We start from the raw sequence: 16,182 nt of genomic DNA, 5'->3' as shown, positions 1-16,182 counted from the left end.
TTTAATGTTGCCCTCTGAGGCTCTTTAAAACTGTTGTTGTGATTAAAAGCTGGTAAAATAAACTTCTAGTAAGTAGTCTCTGAACCAATGATATCATTAGAAAACCACTTGATATGTCCTTTAGATATTGACGTACGTGCAAATCTACACATTTACAAACTTTCATGGCCACAATTTGACCCTAAAGCTAAGTTATATCCCTCAAAAAAATCACTTGACCAAGTGAAGACTTTTCTCAAGAATGAAAGAGAATTGACATTACATAAACGTCTGTTAATGACTGTACAATTTAAAGATCATTACTCTGTTACACTCCAGTACTTCAGTAAATACACGCTAGTCAGCTTCAGTGAAGAGGGTGTAGGGGATTATTTTGTGTGACTCATCAGCTGGACGACCTCACTCTGCGACCTCGGAGTGCTGCCATCTCGTTGCGATGGTAAAAGTGAAGTGGAGGAAACCAGAGTGGAAACCATGGGAACCCTGAAGGCCACACAGCCAGTTTAAGGACATCCTGCAACCCTGCCCATCTCACCCTGTCTGACTTCATCTGACTTCCCCCTCAGCACGGTGCTGATTGGACTGCAGAGGAGCAGGAAGTTTCAAAAATTAGCCGTGGTCTCTCTGTTACCCCCTGCAGGTTTACTGATCAAGAGGAAGTTTAGGGAGTTTTCAGTCTTGGGTTTGAACGTCTTAAAGACTTGACATTCAGCGGTCAACGTCCTTGTAACTTTCTCCACATTGCATCAACACCTTCAACTGACCCTGAAGCCATGTGGAGGTTTTTCTGATGCCATGTTTCCATGTTTCCATGAAAAAGTAAAAAAACAACCTCATAGCTGGAGGCCAAACAGTGAGGCTATCTTTTCTTAAGCAACTTCCCAAACATTGGAGTTTTTAGCAACCTGTATGGTAAAAAGTTGTGAAATTTGGCACACTGATTAGGGACAATCCTTTGAGTCTTTTCACCAAGTTTCATGTTTGCATTTCAAGCACCCTTGCACCACAAATGGGTCGACGTTAAAGATGCGTTTATGCATGTAACTAAACCATAAGCCCAACTTTTAAAAATTAGCTGCCTTAGATTCTTTGCATCGAGCTGAGTTTAAAGCACCCTACTGGATTTTTTTTTTTTAAAGCATAGGTGATAACCCTTTTCTGATTTTTACCTAAGCTTGTACAGATGTTCCTCAGACAAAGCTGTGTTACCATGTGTATTTTAGGATTTCTAAACTGTTAATCCATTGGGGCCAATAAAATCTGCTTTGAAGTGAGTTCATATCAGAGTAACTGTTTCACTAAATTCTGTGTGAGTTTGTCCAGCAAACATAATCATTTGGCTTTTCATTAAGCAAAGAAATATTTTTCTCTATGACGGTTTACAGTCATGCTTTTAACATGATCAGAAGAAGTTGCCATGGCGACTGTGCCCTGTTGAACTGCTATACTTCTCGTCGCAGCTTGTAGCTATGGGTTTTTTTTTTGAGATTTTGTGTTATGTGCGCCACTTAAATGTGTGTTGTGTGTATCCTGTGCTATCCGGGGTATTCTGTTATCCACAAGTGTTAATTGTTTTCTATTCCCTGTTTAATTGGCAGCAAGTCACATGCATACAGCTTAGATTTCCAAGTTCAGTAAGGCATCAACGAAAGACACTACGAGAATAAAAAAAAAAAAAAATGCATGAAATTTCTGTTTCAGTGCTTCTGTTTTCTGGACTGTAATTGCTCTCTTTTTCTTTGTGTGCGTTTTGTCTTCACAGCGGTGTGCAGGCAGGGTTGTCATCAGACCCACGGCTCTTGTACTGTGCCCGGAGAATGCAAGTAAGTCAGGCAAACGGTCAAGAAAATATTGGTTGTTGTTTTTTCCACTGTGGGCTCCGATGCACAAACACAGCATATGAAGTGACATATAATTACGCCATCAATGTTAAAGTGACAATATAATTGCAGCCTCAATCACACTTGGAATTAGCAATAAATCAAAGAGAGCGGTGCAATATTTTAAACTGAAGACTGTGATATGATTCTGTCTCTCTTCTTCCAGTCTCTCACAGATGATACTCATTCATTATAGGCTAGCCAAAATGCAATATTGATGTCATGCTGTTTTGAACCATTAGCCTGGATTTGATGTCTGCAAGGCAGTTTGAATCCCATTAAATCCCACACCAGTAGGCAGATGCGAGTTTGCGTGCGCTGATGGGTTATTTCCATTCTGAAATAGCTGTAGTTATGACATGAGTGATGAACTCTCCTTACAAATAAGTCTGCTGAACTTTAAAGCTGCATATAACCTGTGAAATTATGTAAAGCTGCTACATTATTCCACAATGATTCAACAATACAGTCATTCAGAGTGAGAGGGCATTAATAGTACAAGTGAACATTATCAAAGCATCAGCATAAAGCAACCAGATAATGAATTTGCACGCAAAAACATTGATTTAAAACAGAAAAACATCCCTTCTTTCACTTATATTCTTATAACCGCAGCAGCTCTATAATGCCGATAAAGTCACATGAAACTGCTAACATCCGGCTCTCTTGTCTTTGAGGTGTCATTATGGCTGGAAGGGTCCTCTGTGCGACCAGTGCGTGACGTTTCCCGGCTGTGTGTACGGCAGCTGCACCGAGCCGTGGCAGTGTGTCTGCGACGTCAACTGGGGAGGACTGCTGTGCGACAAAGGTCAGATATGTGACCCGTTTCTCTAGTAGAGATGAATGAAGAAGAAAGCATTCATGTGCCGGAGAGGGGGTTTCCCTGCTTCTGTTCACTTTAGGAAGTGACGCCAGATGTATCAGACTCACTAAATCATTATTTAGGCTTCTGAAACCGTAAAGTTTCACCGGATGCACAATTCTGGAGTCAGAAATTAGCACCTAACACAAGCACTTGTGCACATATGCAGCCTTTTTTCACCTACGCAAAACATTAAAAGGTGCTACAACTAAACAACAAGAAACACTTTATCTTATTTTCTACCCTTGCTTCTGTTTAAAACATAAATTATCTTGTCATATACACTGATCACCCATAATATCAAAACCATCTGGCAAATAGAACAACTCTCACCATCAGAACACAGGACACAGGGCAGGGTGGGGCTTCCTTGGATGAAACTATTTTTGGTGCATCCTGATTGACCAGGTTAGGATCTGGAGATTTTGGAGGCAGTGTCAATGCCTTGGGCTCTTTGTCGTGTTCCTTAAGCTTAGCAGCTTTTTTGATGTGGCAGGGCCTATTGTCCTGCAGGGGGAGGCTGTTGCAATCAGGGAGTGCCGGTGCCATGGGAGGGGATGTTGTCTGCAGCAGTGTTTATGTAGGTGGTGTCAAAGTAACATTCACATGAATGCAGGACCCAGTGAAACCCAGCAGAGCATTGTATTGTAACGAGATGATTAATGTCATTCACTTTAGCTGTTGGTCGTCTTAATGTTGTGGCAGATCGGTGTATACATTTCTTATTCTCTGTGAACCTAAAGTTTTAAGAAATTCGACGTGCACATTACTCTTTAAACTAGGAAACACACAAATGGATTTTTGTGCACAATAACAGCCTCAGAAATCACATTAGAACAGGGACATGAATCAATTACTGAGCCTAATACTAAGTACTTATGTTCTATTTATGGGGACAGCTTGGAGAATGCTGATAGTCACATCAGTGTATTTACTGTTTTTTTGTCTTGGACAACAGTTTATGTATTTCTTCAGAATCTTATTTTACTCATAGCATTTATTCCAAGGTTCTCTACTGACAATCTCAATAAGTAAATCCTGTGTCATCCACATAAAGATGAAAACGCTTTTCAGTGTGTTTTATGCCGGCCTCATGGTCCTGTGTGTGTAGACGGAGAGAAACATTGTGTGTGCACTTTGTTAGGTTGTCAGATGTAGTTCTTTACGCACCTTTCCATGCGTCGCATGTGGATCTTCTGAACAGAGTAAAATCGAACTCCCTGAGGGCTTCACCATCCACTCTGAGACTTTTCCCACCACACTGTAGCAAAGTTTGTCCAACATTATCCAGCTATAGTTCCCACCTCTGTCTCAGTGTGGGAACTGGGATCCGGGAGCCAAACGAGTGCCCACGGGACGGTGCATTGTGCGGTGGAAAGGCGATAGCCTTGGGTAAGGTGAACAGGAGCAGGGCTGGGCTGGATGCTTTTAGCTAGGTGGGGTCCTAAGCTGTTTATGTGCATTCAGAAAGGCTCTGCAAAGAGCTGCATTGAGACAAAGGGACTGTGGGCACAGAAGAGATGATTAGAGAAAGCAAAGCTTTAATCAGCCTCAACACTGGAGACAACAAGCCCTGCAGCGACTGGCCTGCACAGTCAGCACACTGAGCCGATCTGGATACACTTCAGCCTCTGTGCTCTGTGCGTGTGTGTGTGTGTGTGTGTGTGTGTGTGTGTACGCGTGTGTGCGTGCATGCGAGACAAAGTTTAACCAAAGTGAGCTTCTATCCATCTGCATCCACTTAAATGTATTTTTTTTTAAATCCCTATATACTTTGTTATGCTGCTATTTTGAGCTATGATCTAAAGTATAAAAATAAATAATTTCAGATCTGAACTACTGTGGCACCCACCAGCCCTGCAAGAACGGAGGGACCTGCACTAACACAGAACCAAACGAGTATCAGTGCGAGTGCCAGGAAGGTTTCAGAGGACGCAACTGTGACATTGGTAAGTTCTGCCTCAAAATCCATAAAACTGTCTGTTTGCTGACAAATTAAATCAGTTCTGGTTGTTTACACAAATGAACAAGAGAAACAAATGGTATAATATAATTCTTGTATATTGATTTAAAAAAAAAAAAAAAAAAAAGATATTCAAAGATATGAAACATAAAGACACTTCAGCAAAAACATGTAAATCTGTAACTGGATAAACTACAATTCATTCTTTAGCTGGGTCTGTACCAAACAGATATTTGCCGTAACAATTTGTTTCATAACTTATTTTGGAAACTCTTCTCATTTTTTCAAACACAACATCCTTTTCAGTGGTTCTCGGAAACAACTTGTGCCAACATGGATTTTACGTTGTAATTAGGTTGCAGGGTATTTAAATTCCATCCTCTGTCCTCATAGTTACTCTCTTGTGTCCTCTCCACCTTCTCCGTCCTCCCCTCAGTGGAACATGCGTGTCTGTCGTCCCCGTGTACGAACGGAGCCACATGTGTTGAAGACCCAACTGGCTTCAGCTGCGTCTGTACCGAAGGCTGGACTGGACACACCTGTGCAGACGGTGATTGTCGATGCCACACACACACACACACACAAAGTCTGAGCTGAGGCTGTGATTGGTTGTTATTGGATCAAAGCCAGTGAGTGACTCTAATCAATCCGACAGAGGAAGCTAAATTAGCTCGAACACGAACAGTATCAACAACAATCAGTGATCTGTCTCGCCCTCTGTCTGGCTCCGTTTGTGTATGTGTGTGTGTGTGTGTGTATGTGTGGGAATGCGTTTGTGTTTGTATCAGCAGGAAAATCAAGAGACTGAGGTGGAGCATCTTTGATAGGCTCCATTGAGTTTATCTAAACAGAGGTGGCACTGTGAGTTGTGTGCGTTTGGATCAGTTTTTATTGTCAAGTATTTCACTGTTGTGGGACCTTTTCAGGTGTAGCTCCTTGCATCCAGATATTTCAAGGCTTCGTCTATTCACAGATGAAGTGGATTACAATTCAAAGAAGCAAGTTTGTCCAAAATGTTGACCAAAACAAGGAAAACTCCTCAAATTGTTCCTATGATGGAATGAAAAACAATGAAGGAAGTGCTACTTAGATCTGAGCGTAATGAAACACAAAGCAGATGCTTTTCAATGCATGAGTTGCCTATTGTCCACAAGAAAGGGGAAAGATTTCCAGTTACACTGTTTACTTACACAAAGTGCAAAAACTGGCAAGTGTGGACTGAATGCCTTCTTCTCAGGGTCAAATCACACTGACACACACAAGTAATCAGACTTTAATTACATATGTGAGAATGCGTTCAACAACATCCGCTTCCCTTGAGACATATATACGTGAGAAAACATGGAAAGGGACGAACGCGTCTGCCAAGTGAATGTAACGTTATTAGATTTTGTTTGCTCTGTGAGGAAACTGAAAACTCAGTAAACACAAAAACAATACACACTTTGCGTGTTTAGAACAGGAATGACATGTTGTTGTTGGCCTTTGACATCATTAGTTGCAGTGATTGTAGTTTGCTGTCCAGTAGTGTGATGTGTTTCTCTACTAACATGCAATGCTAACACGTATCACTTTGGCCATGGCACGTGTTATGAAAGACAGCAATTGACAGCTATGATAAAAGATAACTGAAATGGGGAATAGATGACATTCAGTCCAGGAGAGTTGCAGAGTTTATTCAGGCTTGGCAAATCTGAGATAATAAAGGAGATTTCTACAGATGAAACTGGGTCTCTTGGTAATGTATTCCATAAACAGGGGTTATAAGGGTTCGTGTGCATCACAAAGGCTTCAAACTGAAAAAACAATACCATCAGTATGAAGGGATGAAAACAAAAACATAGTGGTGCATCCTTGTGTTCAAGCAATGTCAGATTTAAGGCTGAGATGCTTTTAATCACAAGCTCAGATAAGCTGGATCATATAATTCCCATGATCCCACTGTCATAATCTGGACTATCCCTGTTGATATCTTGAGGGTGTTTTTCTCTCATTTTTAAAAGCTCATCCACACCCATAGAAGTCACTATGCAGCTTTTTGATAAGTAAAATGGCTTTTAAAGTGTAAAAGTGCACCTTCAAAGTAGCGGTACGTAACCTCCAGACGTCTACACACATTTTCAAGCACAATTCGATCATCACACAGTTTGAAAAGGTTTCATCTGAGCAGTACGCCACAGTGACTCACAGCAGCACTTCATACCTCCTAAGATCCCCCACTTCCAGGTTTTGAAGCATGAATAAAGGTCAAACATGTTTTTGGCTGCAAAGTAACAACTAAGCTGTCACAACAGTCTGTCTTGGACTCGCTCCTGTGGTCTGTGTGTGTGTGCGGCTTCTCTGTACAGTATGTTTGAGCTCATGTTGTGAGTGGCGGCAGGTGAGATTGGATCACACCGGTTATGGTCTGTCAGAGCTGTGTGTGTAAACAAGCGACGTTCCACATCCTCTGCTTTCACCTCTATGGGGATAAAGAGCGCTGCAGGTCAGGAGCAGACATGTAAACACTTCAACAAGAAGCATTTATATCTGAGAGGGAGAGAGAATAAGAGGAGAGGGACAAACAGGGGAATAAAAGGGATAGTTTATTTTTGCTCTTGTTATTTGTTGCGAGCTTGATTAACAGTCAGTCTATCTCCGTATGTGTTGTGTTGTGGGGGGCTCTCCGGGGAATACACAGCGAGAGGATTGTCAGGCTTGCAGGGAATGACAACCAAAACCACAACACAGCTCTGTTTTCAGACTAGATTTATATATATAACCGATATTAATTAAAGGCTTGTTTGTTTGTTATGAATTCTCTGTCTCGTTTCGGGAGAAGAGCCGCTAGCTTGGACGGGTTATTATTGCTCAGGGTTGGAGTCGGGGTCATGGAGATGGAAAATGGTTGTTGCGCAGGGTTAGGTAAATGGAAAAAAGGTTATGAGAGAGACAGAGAGCTCTTGAGTGGAAGATGCATACCACAGAGATATGCATGGGAAAAGTTATGATACCACTGGTGCACAAATATGCCATATATAATCGGAAGTTATGCATGGTTAACCCCTAAATAGTGAGTATCTCTTTGTCGTTCTGCCTGCTTGTGTGCGCTCGTTTTCCCCACGTTTCCCCTGTTCCTTTATCTGATTTTAATTCCTTGTCAGATGAGTGGAACCAGGCGTGGCAGCCCCATATTTCTATTTCTACTTAACCCCCATCTTCCTTTGTTCCCATCATCCTTTCCTTTATTTAAATCAACTTGTTCCTCCCTCCTCTCTGGGAAAGGTTGGAGGTGGCAGCCATGTACGTGCAGCAGATTATTTTATTTATCATTGTTTGCACAGAAACCAGAGCAGCAGAAGTGAAAACACAGACCGCCAAAGCCTCCGCATACCAATGCTGCAGTTCAGATCGCATACGTGTCCACATGGTGGCATCACGTAGACTCAGTGACACGCGTGGATTTACATTCACACTCATTATACCTGCTGATGTATTATATTTTCTCTTTCTCTTCTCAGTGGTGAGGCAGTGTGATCGCAGCCCTTGTGGCCGAGGAGCAACGTGTCAGGAGGCTCCTGGAGGTTTTCGATGCCTTTGTCCGCCTGGATGGACCGGCAGGACGTGCCAGCTGGGTCAGTGGGTCACGATTAAACTGTATTGAAAGTGTTTTATACAGTATACAGCAACAGCAAATACACTATGCTGCAATATCACTTTTGTCAAAATAATTCAAATTTGTATCACCCCTGAATATTTACATTATTTTTAAGTTGATAAGTAGAGTCTTTCCTCTTATGAACAGCAAAAAGAAATTGTCTAGGAAGGCAACATTTAAAATACAGACCCTCAAGTAGAAACTCTATGCAAGAAAAGCAAATACACATGTGATCACACAAATTAGACAAATCAGTAAAACAAAACTGAGCACACCTGTGATTTCCACTGAGTCTAACTGCATGAACATGATTATAAAATGACCAGAACTTTCTCAGTTTTTGGACCTATAGGTTGTGTCTGTTTGCATTGTGGTTCATGGAATTAGCAAAGAAACTGAAGAATTCTGGACACAGGAAGATTGGTGAACCACTAAAAATCCGTTGAAACACAGTTGCAGCTGTAATCAGGGGAGATAGATCGACAATCCCTCTAATCAGAGCCGCAGTGGTCGTCCTCTTCAAACGATGCCATAGACAGTGCACTACTTTCACAATCTAGCTCTGAAAAATAGACAGGCGAGTGCTTCGAACTTGAAACAGGGGTTATCAGAGGAAATCAGAGTTTCTGTGACAGCTCCGAGAGTGTCAAGGATATTTCATATTGTCAGTCTCTATGGACAATGTGCAAGAAAAACACCCTTGCTTGCTCTTTGACTCAAAACTGCGAGATGAAATTGCTAAAGTGCGCAAAAAGGAGCCTGATTAATATTAGGAGCACATTCTCTGGTCAGATGAGACCAAAATAAATTTGTGTGGCTCAGATGGGGTTTAGCGTGTTTGGCATGAACCCAGTCAGGACTACCACAGTGAATGCATAGTCATAGAGGTGTGTAGCTGTGGATGTAGCAAAATACTGGCTAACAAGATGAGTCTCATTCTGCTGATTCTTGGCAGAAGAAAAATATTCCAGGATGATAAGAATCCAAAAAATACTGTCAAAATAACATCAGAGTTTTTAAAGAAGATGAAAAATGACAACTATGACCAGACCAAGTGTGTCATCTGACTTAAATCCAAAATAACACCTTGTTCGTATTTATTACATTTTTTAAGACAAAAGCAGAGGAACCCAACTTCTTGACAAAGAGCAGCTGAAAAAAAAAATTGGAAAAAATGGCAGAGCATCTCCAGAAATGTGTGCAACACTGGAATCCTCCATGCCGAGGAGGAATGAACTTGTTATCAAACATGAAGTTGGACATACAAAGTTTTTAAAAAATAATAAAAAGCTTGAATCTCAATCATCTGTACTGACTTTTGTTTCAGTGAGTTTCTACTGTGAGGCCTGTATTTTTAATATAGTACCTCATAAGTGTTTTTAATTTTATGCAGGAGCAAACACCTACTGTTCAATAATGCAATCAGTTTAAGATGATGCAGTTTTTAATAAGCAATATTGCACGAAGATGTAATCGCTTCTGTTGTATATACACGTAAAACATCAATTAAAAAAAGAATAAGTCAAAAAGAAAAGTGCACTCTTAAGGTGCAGGCACAAGTATTATTAACATTACAACATATAAGAAACAAGAGTGTACTTTATGTTGTACTGTACAGTTAATCAATAAGATGTTTAAATTTCAATGTAAACCTAAAGAGATTTTTATCAAAGTGCCCCGCTGAAGCCTTTGTGGTGGTGAGAATTTGTAATCATTAGATTATGATACTCCAGCTCTTTACACGCTGTTCTGTTAATAAGAAAATCAGTTCATTGTCTTCAAAGGAATATGTTTAATGGGATTTTTTTTTAAACACAGATTCTCTAACTGCCCAATCAATCTAAGCAGTCATACACAGCTGGTTTCAAAAGCAGCTTTTTCTCAAAACGTAGTATGAGATTATGTGTTCCATTTGAAGTGAAATATGCATTTAAAACGCAAATTAAAGAGGCAGAAGAAGCCAGTAGCATGTTAATTCTCCCATCAACCCATCCCCTGACTGTGAATCAGTATTCTCTAAATGCACCGTCACGTCTCTTTGGGCTGCATTCGCTCATATTGACAAGTATGCTCCCTGAGGGTTGTTGTGTTAGATAGTAGAGCAGAGGGAATAATGTACAGAATCAGGTCAAACACACACACAAACACACACACACATACAAAATATAAACACTTGTAGAGGCTTCGGGGTTATGAAGTAAAAGCTGAGACATATTTCAGGATGACAGCCGCTCCTACTCCTCTGTGTTACAGTGATATGTCACTCTGACACTTGATAATCCCCCATAGTTCCACATCACAGGTCAGTAGCTCACAGTATCACACAGACACACACACACACGGTGTTCAAACACAAGTCATAAAACTCTTTATAGCCTGAGCCCATAGGCGGAGCATCAGTAGCGCTTCAAATAGTACAGGGCAATTATGCTTTCTATCAGTTTCACTCCTTTATTAGTTAATTTCTCTCCCTACATTTTCTCCCGTACAAGACTGAATCCCCCGGCTCTCAGCAAAGACACACAACCACACACACTCTTGCACACACCACCAGTGCTGAATCTTAATAGGCCTCTCACTGTAAAAGGTTTAGATTACCTATAACTGACTGACTACTTCCTCTTCATTCATTGAGCGTTTCTTTCTAATCCTCCTCCGCTACTATCCGAGCCAATCCCTCGGAGGCTTCGACAGAGGCTGGGAATATGCACACATATAAACCTAACAGATGCAGCGGGATGGTCGGTGCGTAAACAGAAAAAGGACGCAGGGAAGGTGCTGCAAGGCGTGATCTGATGTTCATTTGTGCAGATAATATTTGACATAATTCTGTCTCTCTCCGGTGGTGTTCATCCCTCTGGCTTCAGCCCAGTAATTCTCCACTTCACAGTTCAAAATTGAACTCTGGTTTAACTGGAGGCTAAAGATCGTCTGAGCTCGGTGGCAGACGTGTAGGATTAGATTCAGCAGTTTTATGGAAAGTGTGACAGCTTATCCCATTACAGACGCATTTGATTAGCATAATGCGTTTTGTGGGTTCTGGAACAAGACTATACTCATATTTCAGTGTATTGATATCGGCCTTCTGTTTTTGGTGGCGCTACAGTTGATCATGATGGACTGACAAACCTTCACCTTGGGTTTATGTGGGGTTCTTTCCACTCCATATGTGACTATTTATGGCAGAACTTTGCCTTGTTATCAGCCTGAATTGCAATTTTGTTTCACCTCAGTTGGAATAATTGAACAAGACAGAGTCAGAACTGTTCACGGACTCCAAAATCAATAGCATCAGGTGCAGGAATTTCCCCAAAACCATCAATAAAAAACAATTTAATCTATAAATCTGATATGAGCCTGTCTCTTGGTACTTTGTATGAAATACAGGTCAACTTCCTGAACCTCATCGACTGAACTGCAGATTTGATTTCAATGGAAACTTTTAGTTTCTTATGACATAAATGCTGTGACCCATTTACACAGTAACACGAGATGAGGTTGTGCGTTTATTCTTTTCTCACTGAAGAAGTACACTGACATATCGTCACACTCGTGTATTTACTTTTTATAAATAGGCTTAGCAAAGGTGTACAACTGTAAATTCACAAATTGTGACTGATCTTTGTCTAAATGTCTTGTCACCAGTGACTGAGATAAAGCGTTGTTCGTTCTGCTTTCATCAGTATTTTTAGAAACTTCTGTCTTTTGTTTCATCAGACACCAACGAGTGTGAAATGAGTATCTGCGTCCACGCCCGCTCTTGTCGCAACCTGATCGGTGGATACTTGTGTGACTGCCTTCCTGGGTGGACGGGGTCGAACTGTGACATCAGTGAGTATCAAAGTGGGTGTGTGTGGGGGGGAGGAAATAAGAAAAAAAGAAGCAAATTGGTAGAAGAAGAGAGAAACGACCGTCTAGTGGCAAAAAAGTGAAACATGAAGAGCCTTTAAACAGCTTGCAGCCCAGCGTCCCTGTGGGCGGCAGATCATTTTACTTCAACTCCATCAATCGTGTTTCACAGGGTGTCACTGAAATAAATGTAATCGCAACCAATAAGGTTGTGTGAGAGTCTATTTTTGACGGTTATCTCAGGTTACTGTGTGCTGACATATTGGTATAAAAGGCTTCAATCTACTGCCTGGTTGCACCGTAATGCAACATCATCGATTGATATCTGATTCAGTTATGCGTGTCAGTCTGTTCTGTTTTCATTTTGGGTATTGTTATTTACAGCTTTATCTTTGTGTGGGTATTCTGTCTCTGAATGACAGATTAATGTGGTGATTTTTCTGATTTCCAGGGAACAGCAGCTGTCAGGGTTTGTGTTTGAACGGCGGACGTTGTGAGGTGAGAGTCCTGGCTGTGCTGCCTTTCTCTGTTTAATTTGCCTTTGCATTTATCTGACCTGCTTGAATATTTTCATTATGTCTTTCACTATTTGTTCAGTAAAAGAAGAAATTCTTACACAGCTTTAAGAGAGTTTTATTGTAATTGCATTAAAGCCTCAGGCATGCCGGCATTATTCAGGAAATACAACTTAGTTTTGAATAATTTTGCCTTAATTTTGCTCTATTTGTCCTCATGGGGGCAAATGTTTTATTGCCTGCAGCAGATTCATGACCAGCCTTCCCTGTGTCTCTCCAATGTCTTTCCCATCCTTTACATGTTTAAATACACATATATAATTAATATATATTTTACCACAATGTAGGACCAGGTGTCAGGGTCCAGATGTTTGTGTCCACCTGGTTTCTCGGGGAAATATTGCCAAAATGGCCCGAGTCCCTGTGACAGCGCCCCCTGTCTGCACGGAGGACAGTGTGTGGAGAAGGATGGGAGGACAGCATCCTGCATCTGTCCCGTGGGATATTCAGGAATCTTCTGTGAGGTAGGAGAATCTATATGTAAAAAAAATAATAAAACAAAGAGGATCATATCTCAGATTCAGTCATGTGTCATGATTAATGACAGTAAAACAAGATGAAACAAACAAGAGTATCTAACGAGCAGGTTCAAGAATATAAATAAGTGTTTGCAAATGTAATATATAAAAAGAACCATCAAGAATGAATAAATATATTGGCAAATAGAGCTGTTTTTTGCACTTTCATTGAGATTACATAAAAAATAAGATCACATAAAAAACTTTGTTTTGACTTGTTCCAGGGAGACGGAACTTATAAGTACAGTCTGTTGCTTGTTTTTTTTCTTTTTTTCTTTTTTTTTACTTTTTGTTTTTCTGCTATATATATATTTTTTTGCCACTTTGATGCTGTAACTCCGCAAATTCCCCTGCTGTGATATCAATAATGACTTGTCTTATCGTAATGAAAACTATGCCAGGAAGGTAAATTAAAATCCTTTAAAAAAAATAAAAAATAAAAAAAACCAGCTATCATATCAACATTATATAACAACAGCCCCACTGGAAGCACAGCACATTATTTAAAGACATGTAAACAAAAAGAGGTCACAACATTTTTTTTTTTAAGTATTTATTGTTGGCATTTCATTAACAGTTTCTTACAATAATTTATTAGCAACACATGAGCCTCAGATTGCTAGTTTAATGGCTATCTTTGTTGTGTGAACAGACTCTTGAATTTCAAGCAGACTGTCAAATGTCTTTCTTTTTTGAGTTTTTATTATAAAAATCCATTTTTGCTTTTGTGTTTCCTGCACATATGTAACAGTAACATAAATAATGAAATTTGTCCCACAGATTTGTAAAATTGCAGTTGTCGCAGTTAGATTGCTGAACACTCATATTAGTTTTAAATAAACATTCGAGTGTATTTTTTGATGTGCTAAAAGCGAGAACGTTTTACCTCCTTCTCTTACTTTAGAAGCAGTTTCAGTATTCATTTGGGTATCTCACCTGTTTCAGACAGAGACGTTCCCCTCTAAACTTCTAAAGGACCCTTTTGGATCCCAGATTCTAACTCTCAGAACCATTAGAAACATACACAAGGTGTTGGATTTGTGTAAGAACTGCAGCTGAAGTATTAATCACAAGCCTATTTCACCTTTCCATTATTCCAGGTAGCGTTGGATCCATGTAATCCCAACCCCTGCCAGCAGGGGGTACAGTGTCACAGCATAGAGGGCAGGTACATGTGTGCCTGTCCTGATGGTTACTATGGTAACGAGTGCATGAGCCTCAAAAATCCCTGCATTGGTCAACACTGTCCAGGTAAGATAAAAAAAATATTTGCCTGTAAAAAAAAAAAAAAAAAAAAATCCAAGATCTGTTTGAACTCTGGTCAATTTGAACTAATTTGATTTGAACTAATCCGTCTTCCTCCACATGTGAAGGTGCCATGTCGGACACGACGCACGGCGGCCTCAGCTTCTACATGATCCTGGTTGGGGTCTTGGCTTTAGTGACGGTCTGTGGTTGTGCCGCCTGCGCCTTCATCCTCTCCCACCTCCATCGTAAGCGGAAAAAGCAGCAGGCCGTGCCGCAGGAGGAGGGCATCAACAACCAGAGGGACTTTGTCAACCTCATCAGAAACGTAGACCGTCCTGTGCCCCTCCTGCCCCCGGCCACCCCTCTCAGCCACCCTCCCGCCCCTGCACCCGTCTCACGTTGCTACGAGGAGATCGAGCTGACCCTGCCGCCCTCCCCGGCCCCATCCCACCCCTCTCCAGCGCTGAAGCCTGCCCACGCCCCCAAACTGGACATTTCAAACCGGGAGAGGGAGAAGCTGAACCGCTTCCACTACACAGACAACCAGGAGCTGGAGGTCTGACCCTGTCCTGAACTGCTGGGCCTCTGAGGAGCTTCGCTGGTTTTATTTTGCGTCCTTAGCACTCTTTTGCTCACAGGACCTCGTCTCCAGTGATGCAGTTATGAAAATAGGCTGACCCTTTGACCTTTATATGCTCAGACGGCTATTGGCAGACACCTGAGAAGCAAAGGCTGCTAAGTAAAGGGGTCAAAAGTCTTACTGTGTTGCCGTCTATGAGAGGCAGCAGGTGCGTGATGTTTGACTGAAAGACTTCATCTGGAGACTCAAAGACTTGCCTTGGAGTGCCTGTTGAGAGTAAGCAGAGCATTGTCCTCTGTAACAGTCTCTTGACATGTTTCCAGGTCCGTGACACCATCTGACTGGTGTTCAGACCTCCATTTCAGTTTCAGACTGAACTCTAGCTGAGAGGTCAGTGAATGGATGCCTATTTAACACTTGGTGTGTTTCTGTGTCTGGTTGTGTGTTTGTGTGCGTGTAAGAGAATGAGAGAATGTATATTATGAGTGTATGCTTGGAAAAAAAAGGATCGACAGAAGCATTTTACTTCAAGAAGTTGATATACTTCAACAGAAAAACAAAAAAAACGAGTGCATACTCCTGAACCAAAGGCTTTCAAGCCTTCTGTTTTAAAACTATACACTGTTGCCTGTATTGTCTGTGTAATACTGCAGTTTGTCAAAGATGTATGATTTTTTCATACCTGCGTGTAAAATAGCTTTTTTTGTACATAAATATATTGTACATATTGATGCCCTTTTGTACTGTGGTTCGGTCTGGAAGTATCACTGTATTACTTTGCTCTGTTTGTCCCATTTCACTTTCCATTTGGAGCAACCTGCACATGTGGATTGTAATAAAAGTGCATTTAACAACTTTATAACATTTTTTTTTTATTGCATTTAATACTTAATCAAGACTGTTCGTGTTCGAGAGATGTCAGCACTGTTACAAAAAAAATCTGAATTTTAATGATAGGGACTGTCAGCTGAGGCTGAGTCGGTCATGACTTCTCATTTGTGCTGAGGGGCAAAGAGTTTTCCTTTCTCTTAAGGATCTGGTGCAAGTGGTTTATATTTTTGGCAAAATTT

General features: G+C 41.0%; 1 protein-coding gene across 1 annotated transcript in view; it reads left to right on the top strand.

The window, feature by feature from the left end:
* LOC103357811 (protein jagged-1b) overlaps positions 1 to 15,971 on the top strand; it is a 57,103-nt gene extending 41,132 nt beyond the window's left edge. Inside the window, exons 5-14 of the mRNA XM_008282526.1 lie at positions 1,763 to 1,823; positions 2,558 to 2,688; positions 4,572 to 4,691; positions 5,142 to 5,255; positions 8,206 to 8,319; positions 12,060 to 12,173; positions 12,643 to 12,689; positions 13,054 to 13,230; positions 14,385 to 14,535; positions 14,658 to 15,971. Coding sequence (XP_008280748.1) covers positions 1,763 to 1,823; positions 2,558 to 2,688; positions 4,572 to 4,691; positions 5,142 to 5,255; positions 8,206 to 8,319; positions 12,060 to 12,173; positions 12,643 to 12,689; positions 13,054 to 13,230; positions 14,385 to 14,535; positions 14,658 to 15,094 — 1,466 coding nt within the window. The 3' untranslated portion in view covers positions 15,095 to 15,971. The remainder of the gene's footprint in view (positions 1 to 1,762; positions 1,824 to 2,557; positions 2,689 to 4,571; positions 4,692 to 5,141; positions 5,256 to 8,205; positions 8,320 to 12,059; positions 12,174 to 12,642; positions 12,690 to 13,053; positions 13,231 to 14,384; positions 14,536 to 14,657) is intronic.
* The last annotated feature ends 211 nt before the right edge of the window (positions 15,972 to 16,182 follow it).

This window comes from Stegastes partitus, unplaced genomic scaffold (genome assembly GCF_000690725.1).
Source record: "Stegastes partitus isolate 25-593 unplaced genomic scaffold, Stegastes_partitus-1.0.2 Scaffold275, whole genome shotgun sequence".
Lineage (NCBI taxonomy): Eukaryota > Metazoa > Chordata > Actinopteri > Pomacentridae > Stegastes > Stegastes partitus.
The sequence above is the reverse complement of the archived record's forward strand: the minus strand, read 5'-3'. Positions and strand labels throughout refer to the sequence as shown.